Source organism: Pangasianodon hypophthalmus, chromosome 1, assembly GCF_027358585.1.
Source record: "Pangasianodon hypophthalmus isolate fPanHyp1 chromosome 1, fPanHyp1.pri, whole genome shotgun sequence".
NCBI classification, from domain to species: domain Eukaryota; kingdom Metazoa; phylum Chordata; class Actinopteri; order Siluriformes; family Pangasiidae; genus Pangasianodon; species Pangasianodon hypophthalmus.
The window spans coordinates 19,092,292-19,104,750 of NC_069710.1; the positions used below are offsets into that span (position 1 = coordinate 19,092,292).

A 12,459-nucleotide genomic window follows, 5' to 3' on the forward strand; every position below is an offset into this window, starting at 1 on the left:
TTTATAGACCTCGTTTTGTGCACAGGGTCACTGTCATGCTAGAACAGGTGTGGGCGAGACCTTTTAGCTCCTGTGAAGGGAAATTGTAATGCTACAGCATACCAAGTCTTTCTAGACAAATATGTGCGTCCAACTTTATGGCACCAGTTTAGGTGAATGCTCATATGTGGGTCTAATGGTCAGGTGTCCGCAAACTTTTGATCATATAGTGAATAAAATAAACATGTGTATTGTTTCTTTTTGTATCATAATATTGCTTCTTCATTTCGAGAAGTTGTTTAAGATGTGAGTTTAGGTTATGTCTTCAGTTCCTTTAAGCAAACAAATGAAAGCTGCTACATGATACTTTAAGCATTTGAACAGAAAGCGACTCAAATCGAATGGAGACTTGAGCACTGATATTGGCTAGTTAGCGGGTAATTGTCTTCAGGTTTTTACTTTGTAAACAAACTAAATTTTTTTTAAATGGATTTTTTTTTTTACAGATATATGCAAGTATTTAATTATTATACTATTTATACTGTATCTTTTTTTGACTGTTATGTTTTCAGTTTTTGTGCATTACATATTTTTTTATGAAGAATAATAAGAATTAGAACTGGGTTTGAAGTCATTTCAGTGAATCGTTCTTGTCTCTGTATAATGTTAATACTCAAATTTGCTGAATGTAAAATGTTTTAAACTCAGAAAATCTAAATAAACCATCAAGGACAAGGAAACCTGCATGACCAAGATGCAAAGTGTTTAAAGCCTTAATCAGGAATCACTGCTATTGGAAGGCAGTCAGTACTGCAACAGCATTCACATAACAACATCATTTTCAAATATACACACGTTGGCCACTTTAATAGAAACCCCTGCACGTTCACACAATTATCCCATCAGCCAATCATGTGGCAGCAGGGCAATGCATAAAATCATGTAGATACGAGTGAAGAGCTTTATGTTCACCTTAAACATCAGAATGGGGAAAAATGTGTTCTCAGTGACTTTTACATGGTATGGTTGTTGATGCCAAACCAGTGGGTTGAGTATTTCAGAAAGTGTTATGAATAAATGTTGCTGGTGAGTGTACAATCTGTCGGACAGAAGGCTTTCCATTAATAAACAAACGCTTAGCCATGGCACAGTTACAGCTTGAGATTGTGATGAAAGTTTTGTGAGCAGATTCATATTCAGGCACTTTGCTACTGATCATATTGCTAACATTGTTCAAATGTCCTAAAGTGTATTAGATAAAGAGAGTAATCATGTATAATGTATGTATATAATCATGTATATTATTCATTATTTTCATATTATAGTGTATCTGGAGTTGACACTTTTAAAACGGTAGAACCAGTGACTGGTCAATTTACATAAAGCTATGTTTTCAAAATGTAATGAATATGTGACTATTTGTGAGTGTACATATTTAAAACTGTAAAACGAACCACATATGTCAAAACCAACGACACACAGTATATTAAAATTCACCCCAGTCAGATTTTATTCATATAGCCAAATTAAACAAAACAAAAAAAAAGCAAATAAATAGTTCAAAAGTTCCACAGAGGCACAAAACAAAGATGTTTAAGACAGTACTAATCCTGTCATGGAGAACTCCAAATGATATTTTGCTGACCCTTTATTCACTATTAGATGCTCTTTAGTAATTCAGCAGCCTAGACTGTTACTTTTTTCTTAACAAGTATAGAAATCTAAAACAAATATTAATGTGTATTTTACAAAGAAAGGTTTGACTAGAGCTTCTAAAGGGTCAAAATGTTGTTGTTTCTTTTTTTACATTACAGTTTCCTATACCAAATACAGGAGAATGCTACATGTAGCCTCAATGTTACGTGTAAATATTACGGTCCACTTACATGTGAGGGCCAAGAGCTTCTTTAAAGTGTACTTTTCAAGAGTGTAATTTCAATTAATTGAAATTGGCAAAACCAAAAAGCCTGTCTATATCATTTAAGTTTAAAATAATATATCATTTAAGTTTAAAATAATAAAGCGAATATTCAATTGGGACAAAAACACATGGCGAAGTTATGACAACATTTATTATGAGAGTAGATTTATCAGTCAACATGTTCTCCCATAATACTGATGAGAATATATCATGAACAGTGTCAGCTAAACACGATTGCCAGTGTGGGTCCTGAACAATATGTAGTGCCGGTAAACATGTTGTACCTGTAGTTCACCAGCCTTTACAGCACCAGTGCATCTAAATTACTGTTATTGCACAAAGAAACAGCTTTAGCAAACAACACAGAGCAGGCGGGCAAAGAGACCAACCTTACTACATCTTAATTCTCACAACATATGTCTAATAAATTAAAGGTACAAGATTGCAGTGGATTGTTTGGTCCTAAACCTAAAACCTTTATTGTGAACAAATATGAACATCATTTAAGTACGTTAAACAACTAACTCCTGTAAAACTGTAACAGTGTCATAACATTTTTATTTGATTAGCTGACATCTGCATAAACAAAGAAATAGTCAGAAGTGTCTAAAATGGAACTTGGAAAAAAATACAAGAGCAGCTTTTTATTTGAGGTGAATATAATAGACATTACACTAATGGAAAGGTCTCATCTTTGCCCAACAGACCTCTAAAAGAAGACTTTCAGCAGAGTTTTAGAGAGTCTTCTGTGTGGTTTAATGCACTTCACTGATAATGTTACTAACTCTACTGTGACATTAAAGCACATAGAAATAATCAGGAAAAACAAGTTATAAGGCTCTGTCACGTAGGTACCATCTTTTCTCACATTAAGATCTCTGACTAAAAAATACCTTTAAACCCTCACTTTCACCAAACAGCTACAAGAGACTTCATAAAAATGTGATCTAACGTGCAATACCTCATCCTTGGTGCAGGCAATAAATTAGGATGAAATTCTGGGAAAGAATTAGGTCCTGGGTGTTGAAACTGCCACTGAGTTTCACTGTAAATTACATGTACGTTCTTCCTATCTAACTACTGATGTTAATATCCCTTTTTACACCCATATGCCATCAATTTGGTAAAACATAAAGCTTTCGTCCATAAATGTTTTACACAACTTGTTATAAAGAAATGTCATATTGATGAACCCAAGGATATTTTTAAAATGGCATAGTGCACAGGATGACCATTTGTTAATTTTTTTTATCTGCAATTACAAAATCTTTTCTTCGCTACCACTCTAGATTTAGTGTATTTGTTTCAAAATGCACGGAATTGTACACAGTGTTCTCCCTCAGGATCTCTGTCTGCATTTAATGTTACACTGCAAAGTATAAGCAACATGACATTCAAAACATAAATAAATACCTTGGATAATGAGAATAGATAGACTGACAAATATTACAGTTAAGCAGACTGAAACTGGGAGTGACATGATGTAAGAAGTACTTCAAAAAATCTCATTTAACTGCTCACAGTCTACATAACACATGAACTCACTTCAGAACTGACCATCTAAAAAAGCAAAGTCAGTGTTTAAGATACTCAGGAACAGGATGTAACACGAAACTGAAAAAAAAAAGCCTTGCTACTCAGAAGTGCTGAATATTACCTATGATGATAATTGAACATTATTTCATATTGTTCTTATGGAAAACAGTTCTTAAAATTAATCTTATTGTGTTCCTTGTACAAGTGTTTATCATTTCCAGTACCATTTGAGCCAATGAGAACTATCACTGAATCATTACGTCTACTACTAATATTCATGAATTTTATGAAAGTGAATTCATAAATGTGATCTTCCTATTTACTGTCTTCAAATGTTTAATTTTTGTCCTACATGATTCTGTTTTTGGATTGAAGATTTGCATGATCATCTTACTGTTCCTGTCAAACCTAGCATGCCTGGCTCATATTTGTAGATATTTCACAGTACATCATTTTCTCTCTTTCACTTTCTTGTTGATATGAAAATGTCTGACTTATATGAATAAAATCATCCTTACCAAATCACATTTGATTAAAAAAAGTTAATTTCTCTATTATAACAATTTGAAGACAAATACTGTTTCGTTAAAAATTTTAATTCCCAATTCCTAAAATCAATTTCAGCTAAAGTGAGAGAGAGAAAGCCTGAAAGTAATACTGCAGTTTAATCATTCATGCAAGCACAGCCATTGAGAGTTTGTCTTATCATGGTTCTGCATTTGAAGAATGTCTGGTTACGTTTTTTTTTTTTTTGATTGCCATCATAAACATGTAGATTGCCCTTAAATACATGGCTTATGGTTGACTGAAAAAGCGCATAGGGTTTGTGCAGCTATCTTAACTCACACATTTCACAATAAACTCATCTGAGACCTCTGAATAGTGAGAGTGCATGAGAAATTGTGTTGCCGCATTAAGCCTGATATACATTGCACTGATATTTGGCTTCTCTGATACTTTAATGCTATTTTTCCTTAGAACGTTAGGAAAAGAAGCTGGATTTCCACTTATTCAATGTCAGCATATGACTGATTTCAGTAGTACTAGTATTATTTCCTCTGTGAACGCTCATGTGTATCTTCAATATAATAACTTCCGCCTTGGCTGCAGAGGTATAGTCAATACAGTGTGCGCTGTGTCAGTTTATAGATTAGTCTGTTCGTCTATTCCTTCTATCGTTCACCTATCTGCCCATCATTCCTCCCTCTGCTCACTCGCATCTGTGAGGCTGTATGGGGGAGGTGGACCCAGGGCACTATCGGACGGCACAGGGGTTCCTGGAAGGCCACTAGAGGGCGTAGGTGAGGCGGGAGGCTCTTCAGAGTCAGAGTTCTCCTGAGAGAGGTCATCCACCAGAGCTCTCCGACCTCCACGTACAGAGAGCGGGAGCGGAGCACGTCTGAGAGAGAAAGAGAGAGATATCAGCTGAGAACAGATACGCAAAATGAGAATGGGTACTGATTAATGATTTCATATAATCTATAATCTATACAGAAAAGCAGAGCAAAAGGAGTCTGGAAGGAAAGATTGTTTTATATGTGATTACTGCAGGAAATCAGAATTTACAAGCACTTCGGTTGTCCAATAAAGGGAGACTCTGAGTCTACCTGAGCCACTCAGTAATCAGACTTCTTTCAGTAATGCCACTACTGAACAGAGCCAAAGCCTCACTCAAAGTAATGTACTGCCCTTTAATAAAAATAAAAACTAAAGTAAAAGTAAATATAGACATCCAAATACTCAACAGAGTAATCTTTTCCCCCTTAAAGTTCACACACTGGTGCAGGTTTTAAAAAAAGAAAGGTGTATGTTCTACTAATTAATGTCTAACTAAAATCCAGGTGACTAAAATTCAAGATTTCTTGAAATATTTGAAAAATCAGATTCCAGCTGAAATGACTGGATTATTATCAATATTGTGAGCTAAGGTAATTTTCAACAAAAGGTAGTGATAAAAAGCACACAGAATCTAAACAGGCACTTGCCCACACAGACACACACAATAAAACCTACTTGGTGCCTTTGGGCTGTTCTGTGCTGCTGAGTGGGTGTAGGAGTCAAATACACACATACACAAAAGGACACAAAACACACACATGCAATTATGTTAGATATGAGCGAAAGAGTATACCATGCATATACAAATATAAAGACATAGCAAAACACAAAAATTAAGTAACATACATAAATAAAACGCATTATGTTTTAATGCAGTACTGTACTGACACAGTGTACAGGAACATCACATATCTGCACATGTTCACATTCCCCTCTCTCTCTGCAGCACAGGGTCGCTGCGCTGGTGTTACCTGAGTTGGGAGCGCAGGGTGTTGAGTTCTCGTGTCATGCTCTGCATGCTGTCTCCCATTTCCTCGAGCTCTCGCTGCAGCTTTCTGCGTTGGGCGTTTGTGCGTGAATTCTCCTCCTCCACCTCCTCCAGCTGCCTCTTCAGCTGCCGCAGACGCCCCATTGACTTGTCCAGCTGCATGCAGAAACCACACAAACTGAAATACCGGCCTAGATTTTTTTTGTATTAAGGAAGGAAAGAAACATAAACCTAAAATGTTTTGGTTTTGGGTATACCACAATATAGATTTTTTGCAGTGCCTAAACTGTAAAATCCATATTTATTCAAGACATAATATTTCAGGCGTTCACCATAATAACTGAACTATTCCTAACTAATTCATTACTAACTAACTAATAGGAAATATATGCAGTTTGGAGAGTGACAAACATGAGTCCTGTTGCCAGATCCTGGGGGTTTTACAGTTAAAAATGAACTGAGTGAACTATGGGAGCATACCTGCTCTCTGTACTGGTCTGCGTGTCTCCTCTCGTCCTCTACCTGCATAACCACTTCCTTTAGCTTCTTCTCTGTTTTCCTCACCAGCTTGTTGGCCATCGCACGCTCCCTGACAGACAAAAGACACTCAATACAGCATCTCAGTATATTATACAGGATCACACTTCTGCACAAATATTCTCTTGTCTTTAGCCTTATTCAGTTTTCATGAGTGTAAATTGTCTATGATCTCTTAAAGCACATTTTACAGCATCTTTAGCATTTCACGGCAGATGAATATGAGAGCAAGATGGCATGAATAAAATTACTATAAATAAGTTAATAACAAGCTAATTATTTAGCCCTAGCCAAACAAATTTGTGAATCATCTGAATACTCTCCACATAAAACTACCAGAGACAACTCGATCACAAGCAAATTTTCCAAGTTTTCAAATAATCTACAATGGGCAGCGGCTTTATCAAGCAAAGTTCCAGGTAAATTCACTTATCTATTACATGAGCCATACGATACGCACTGTCTTTCCTGTTCCAGCTGTTCCTCCATGTTTTCAATTTTCGACTCCAGGGCAGCAACACTGAGGCGGTGTTTGCCCCTCACAGCTCCTTCCAGCTCCGTCAGCCTGGTCTTCAACTCCTTATTCTGCCTCTCAAGACTCTCTCGCGCCCCCTCACTCTTCTGCACCAGTGTCCTCTCCCCGGCCAGCTGCACTGTCAGAGTCTCCACCTGAGACAGAGAGAAACAGATGAGGAAGCACAGAGAGATTTGTATTTGAAGAACATCTGAAACACTGTAATCTTCGATTTTTAATGTCTGCCATACTACAGGTTTGACCTTGACATTATTAGATGTGCTTGAGAACATTTTAAAGTTTACGTTTTTACATTATCATCATTCGATCTCAGACAATCAATCAGGATATTAAAAATATATTAAATTTGCTAATAACACAGTTGAATTTTCAAGTCTGTGTAGTTATAGCACAGCTCTAACAGAAGTTCTGGCTACTGCTCTAATATTATTGTTTCTACAGTAAAAACTTACTATAAGGGACTTGTACTGTATGGCGGATGCTCCACATGAACAAATTTTAAAAATGCGCGTTATCATTGAGATGGTAACGTCTTCTGTCAGGAGATATTTATTTGGAAGGAGTCTCCAGTATCAGCACTTTGTAACAGTCAGAGGTGGGTGGGGGATGGGGGTGACAGTCTATGTTCTTCAAGAAAGAGAAAAAAGAGTGGCTGGTGACAGAACAATTGTTTCTAAGTTTAAGGCGGCATCTCGATGCCCCGTTGTTGATTATTTTTCCATAAGAACACAGTCTCTCGTGTTCCATACATTAGTTCAGCACTTGTTTTCTTTTACTGTTAAGTTATGGTAAAAGTTATGGTTTATTTAAGTGGATTATTTTTTATATTTATGCTGTTTTGTTGTTTATTTGAGTTTGATAAATTGACAAAAAGTATCAGTAAAGGCTATTGCTATTAATTTTTTATGGCCAAAACTACTGTTTATTAGAAATTGTAATGGTTTAAATTTGGTCTCACTATCAGCGATAAATTTGGATTTTAGTGTACCTGCAGCATGGTCTTCCTGTGCCTCTCAGCCATGAGCTCAGCATTGTTCTGCTCCTCCTCCAAATCTTCCTCCAGCTGGCTGATCCTCGTCTCCAGACGTCTCTTTTCATCACACAGTGCCGTCCTGTGCAAAATCAAGGAAAAGCGTTATTAGAAACAGCATACAGAAACTAACTTCAACTTTTACACCTACATGAGACGGTACTTACTTCCCACTGGCGGTGTTGAGAATCTCTTCAGACAGCTCGTCCCGCTCCTGCTGAGCCTGTCTCCTCAACCTCTCAGACACGGCCAGCTCCTGAGAGACACAGAGCACACCACGTGTTCATGATTAAAGAAAGTGCTTTTTACCTTCATGCATGTGGCTCAAGCTCGTATTTAAACACACAAACAACTAAGACGTGTAATGCACCTCTGTCAGCTGCAGCAGCTCCGCCTCTAGAGTCTGCAGGCGCTTCTCGCTGTCTTTTGATTGGACGATAATTTCATCTCGAGCTATCTTGGTCTCATCCAACTCCCGCAACAACTCCTTCATCTGAGTCTAAGCACACAAACAGAACACGTCATGACAGGAATCAGCCTGCTTACAAAACTATGTTAGTCTCAATCAGAACATTTTGGGAAATATTCTTCAATCAGAACATTTTGGCAAATTTTCCTGTTTAATGTGAGCTGGGACCACTTTCTCTTACAGGCATTTGTATTTGTACTTAATTGCAAATATCAAACGCAACACACACTTTGCGTTTACAAAATTCTGTATTACCTGGAGTCGTTTTATCTGCCTGAGAGCCTCCTCTCTGCCCCGAGTGGCTGCCTCCACCTGAGCCTCAGCCTCTTGGAGCTCTGCCTCCATCTGCTTCTTGATAGACAGCGCTTGAGCTCTCTGACTCTTTTCTTCTTCTAACAGAGTTTCTAATTCACGCACCTACAGAGAGACAAAGTGAATGACAGAAACCTTTCAGAAGGTAATAGTAATCAATTCTTGCATAGACCAGTTATGTAATGTAATGTATGTTAAGTTGAATCTAACATATACATTTCTGGGCTGAGGTACTGAATGTATAACATGACCAAACTGTGTGATGGTTCAAGATTCACCTTCACGTCACAGTATGTCATTTCAGAAATACAAAATCGGCTTGTTAATCTCATGAACCCATAAGTTTAATTGTCTACCCCGAAGTGCATTACTATTCCTGAGATGCCAGCGCTTCAGCGCCAGAAACAAAACCAATCTTTCATGTGAGTAGGGTGGAGGTACACTAAAACACACATGGCTGGAAAGTGTTCAGCATACTAATCATCCCAAGTCAGCAGTGATGAACTTCCCTGATCCATTTTGATTCTCATTTCCCTCCAACTGTCCATGATTGTGCCGTAACTGGATGTTTAAGTCTGTGTTCACGTTTGTCTCTGGCCAGTACTGTATCACAACAGTAACTCTTTTACAGCAGGATACCTGTTTGTTAAGGGCCCGTCTCTTCTCCTCTCCTTTCTCTTCTTTGGCACTGATCTCGCGCTCAAACTGGGCTCGGAGTGCCTGCAGTGTGACCTCTAGCCGGAGACGTGAGTTCTCTGCCTCAGCCAGCTCCTCTTCTAGCTCCTGCGTCTGCTCTCTCAGTGACTGTGCCTCCACCTCTAGAGCATGTCGAGAACGCTCCAGTTCATGCACCTGACACACAGAAAAGTCAAAGGTAATTCATTTATAAGGTGTAAAGGATAGAGAGGGTGCCAATTTAACTAAACTGAGTTCTTGGTAATAATACTATTTGTTAGTATTGTATTTGTGAGTGTAAGCCATACATTCTTGCCCACATCATCCTGGGCATTGACGAGCTGCTCCATGTCGAGGCGAAGCTGCTTATTGGCTCTCTCAAGCTCATCGCGCTGCTCTGAAGCTTCCTGTAAAGCCCGAGATAGAGCCAGGAAACGAGTCTCTTTCTCCCTGCTCTCAGCTTCTGCGCGGTCTCGCTCTTCAGCCAGTCGTGCACTCACTGCTTTCTCCTCCGCTAGACACTACAGAAGTCACAGATCAAAGGTGTAGCAAAGCAGGTTATGATGGGTAGGGCTACCATTAATGGCAGATTGTTTGTCACCTATCTATCCATCCATCAGTCCATTCAGCTCTAACCTGATCAAATTTCTTCTGTCTCTTCTCCAGAGCAGTGCAGTTCTGTCTCTCTCTTTGCAAGGCAATGGTCATGTCTTCTATTTCCTCTCTCAGGCGCTCCTTCTGGCGCTCCACTCGCTCCCTCTCCTCTTCTTTGGCTCTCTCTCTTTGCATGGTGCTCTCTAGCTCCCTCTGTAGTTTTCTCCTGCTCTCCTCTCCTGCTTCCACTGCTGCATTCACTTCTTCTGACTGCCTCTTCAGCTCAGCAAGCTGCGCACAGGATGGAAAGAATTAAAAAAATTGCAGGTATATGAAACACCTTTAAAACAACAAATAATCCAAGCAATCACAAATGAAGAACGTGAAGAGAATGTGTATATCTATGTGTGTGTAAACATGCACCTGCTGAGTGTATGTTTGGATCTGGCGTGTGAGCTCTCTGGTTTTTCCTTCTTCCTCCTCCACCCTCTCCGTCAGAGCTGCTTTCTCATCCTCCAGAGCTCGCACACGGGATCCAAGTGCCAGCTTCTGACGCGTTTCATCCTGTAGCAGCTCCTGCAGCACCGTACACACACACGCACACACATTTATCACAGGCCTATTGCAATCACTTAATAGTTTCTGTGATAGGGAGAGCAGTTAAAAAAAGAGTTCACATACTGGCTAATATCAGAAACTGTAACTCTTTAGAAGTGTGCTCTCAAACTTCTCATCGTCCATATTTACAGTGAGAGTCAGACAGCAACAACATGAACATGAGAACACACATAACTTACCTGAGCATCATGGAGTTGACTCTCCAGACTGCTGACCTCTTTGCTCAAACGATGGGATTTGGAGTCGGATGCAGACAGGGAGCTGGACAAAGAGTCTATCTCCAACTAAAATAAAGTTGTTCAGGAGAGACAATCAGATATACATGGTTACCATCAAAATATCCCCAAGCTTCAAATATAAGTTAGTATAGTATGTTCTACAGTATGTATAGTAGAATTACTATAATATATTCCACTAACCACTATGTTCTTATGATATCTAAACACTCTGTTATGGAGACTAATCCATATCTTAATACAATGCTCATGACTCTATCACTTGTCCAACTCCTTCTCTATACCTGAAGTTTGTGGAGCCTGTCCTCCCTCTCCTCCCTCTCTCTCTCGGCCTGGGCCAGGCGAGCTGTGAGCTCTTGCAGCTGCCCCTCAGCTCTCTTCCTTGCTCTCTCGCTCTCCATCTTACCCCCCTGCAGGGTCTTTAGCTCAGCTGTCAGGTTCCCGCGCTCCTCCTCCAGTACAGCCTTCGCCTTCTCCAGAGACTGACGTGACTGATGACACACAGCACAGTTACAGCACAACTCACAGAAGCTCAGAAGCTCAGAAGAACTCAGAAGCACACACTCACTCGCTTGGCGTTGTCCAGCTGCTCCTGCAGGGAGTCGATGGCCGCACTGTGTTTGACTCGCATCTCTGAGAGCTGGGCTTCATGACGCCGTGTCTCCTCTTCAACCAGTCTCTGGAGTTCCCCCAACTCAGCCTCACGCCGAGACCTACACACACAAAACAAGTAAACAGATACACGTAATGTGGCGTTATTTTCTATATTTTTGCTAATGTGGCTGCTATTTTCATGGTTAGCAATTAAAGCACCTGTGCTGACATGCAACAGGGGAGGGGATTTACATTTAAAATCTACCAGGGCAAATTCCCTTTTAAAAGAAAATGAAGATGAAAATGAAGAAGATGAGCTTATCTAATTGCATGTTATCTAAATACACCTCTTTCTAACCCAACACTTTTTTCCACAGATATGCCACTCTGTGTAAGGATACTGTCTGCAGCCTTATTTTTATATTTTTTATATTTCTTTTATTTATCTTATGCCTTAGTTTTGTTTTTTTTATTAAGATCATAAAAATAATTCACAGTCTTTTCTTGCAAGTGTAATTAGCTGCTTCCAATGGCTGGCTCAAGTACAATGGCAAAAATTATCAATAAAGTTGAAAAAAAAATTGCACATTCATAAATTGGTCTTAAATTTCAATAAATGCAATGAATGAAAAGACCCTGTTAGCATGATGCATGCTTGAGATATGTTCACATTTTATAATTCATAATTAAGATTTTTTAAAATGTAACTTTATAAATATAACTAAACTATTCAGTTAGATATTTTTTGCTACATCACAAAATGCAACAAAGTGAAATAAATGGATCCTGTTACTCTGTCTTTCAAAAACACACAAACACACACACACACACACACACACCTGAGCTCTTGCTGGGCAGCAGTGGTGTCCAGTGTGTCCTCCAGTTCTGTCCTCAGAGCCTCTAACTCCTCGCCAAGATCCCTCCTCTGCTTCTCGGCCCTCTCTCTCATCCCTCGTTCATTTTCTACCTCTTCCTTCAGCTCAGATACTTGAGACGTGGCCTCCCTCAGAGTCCGCTGTGCCTCCGCACGTCGAGCACTCTCCTCCTCCAAACTAACGCACCCACAAAAACACAAAGAAAATGATTTGAAGATGATG

The 12,459-nt window shown here is 39.2% G+C and overlaps 1 protein-coding gene across 7 annotated transcripts in view; it reads right to left on the reverse strand.

The window, feature by feature from the left end:
* Positions 1-1,465: 1,465 nt before the first annotated feature.
* The window catches only part of myh14 (myosin, heavy chain 14, non-muscle), a 35,657-nt gene continuing 24,663 nt past the window's right edge, over positions 1,466-12,459 (reverse strand). For 4 of the 7 annotated variants that reach the window (XM_053234948.1, XM_053234944.1, XM_053234947.1 and 1 more), the window contains 17 exons: positions 12,202-12,414; positions 11,337-11,481; positions 11,053-11,259; positions 10,712-10,816; positions 10,338-10,490; positions 9,957-10,205; positions 9,629-9,841; positions 9,285-9,497; positions 8,589-8,750; positions 8,235-8,363; positions 8,032-8,120; positions 7,823-7,946; positions 6,760-6,968; positions 6,243-6,351; positions 5,746-5,918; positions 5,450-5,476; positions 1,466-4,835 (listed from right to left, as the gene is read on the reverse strand). In XM_053234948.1, the coding sequence (XP_053090923.1) occupies positions 4,631-4,835; positions 5,450-5,476; positions 5,746-5,918; positions 6,243-6,351; positions 6,760-6,968; positions 7,823-7,946; positions 8,032-8,120; positions 8,235-8,363; positions 8,589-8,750; positions 9,285-9,497; positions 9,629-9,841; positions 9,957-10,205; positions 10,338-10,490; positions 10,712-10,816; positions 11,053-11,259; positions 11,337-11,481; positions 12,202-12,414 (2,725 nt within the window). In that variant the 3' untranslated portion in view covers positions 1,466-4,630. Of the gene's footprint in view, positions 4,836-5,449; positions 5,477-5,741; positions 5,919-6,242; positions 6,352-6,759; positions 6,969-7,822; positions 7,947-8,031; positions 8,121-8,234; positions 8,364-8,588; positions 8,751-9,284; positions 9,498-9,628; positions 9,842-9,956; positions 10,206-10,337; positions 10,491-10,711; positions 10,817-11,052; positions 11,260-11,336; positions 11,482-12,201; positions 12,415-12,459 lie in introns of those variants that run through there. The other 3 variants (XM_053234933.1, XM_053234937.1, XM_053234949.1) reach the window with 3 other exon arrangements.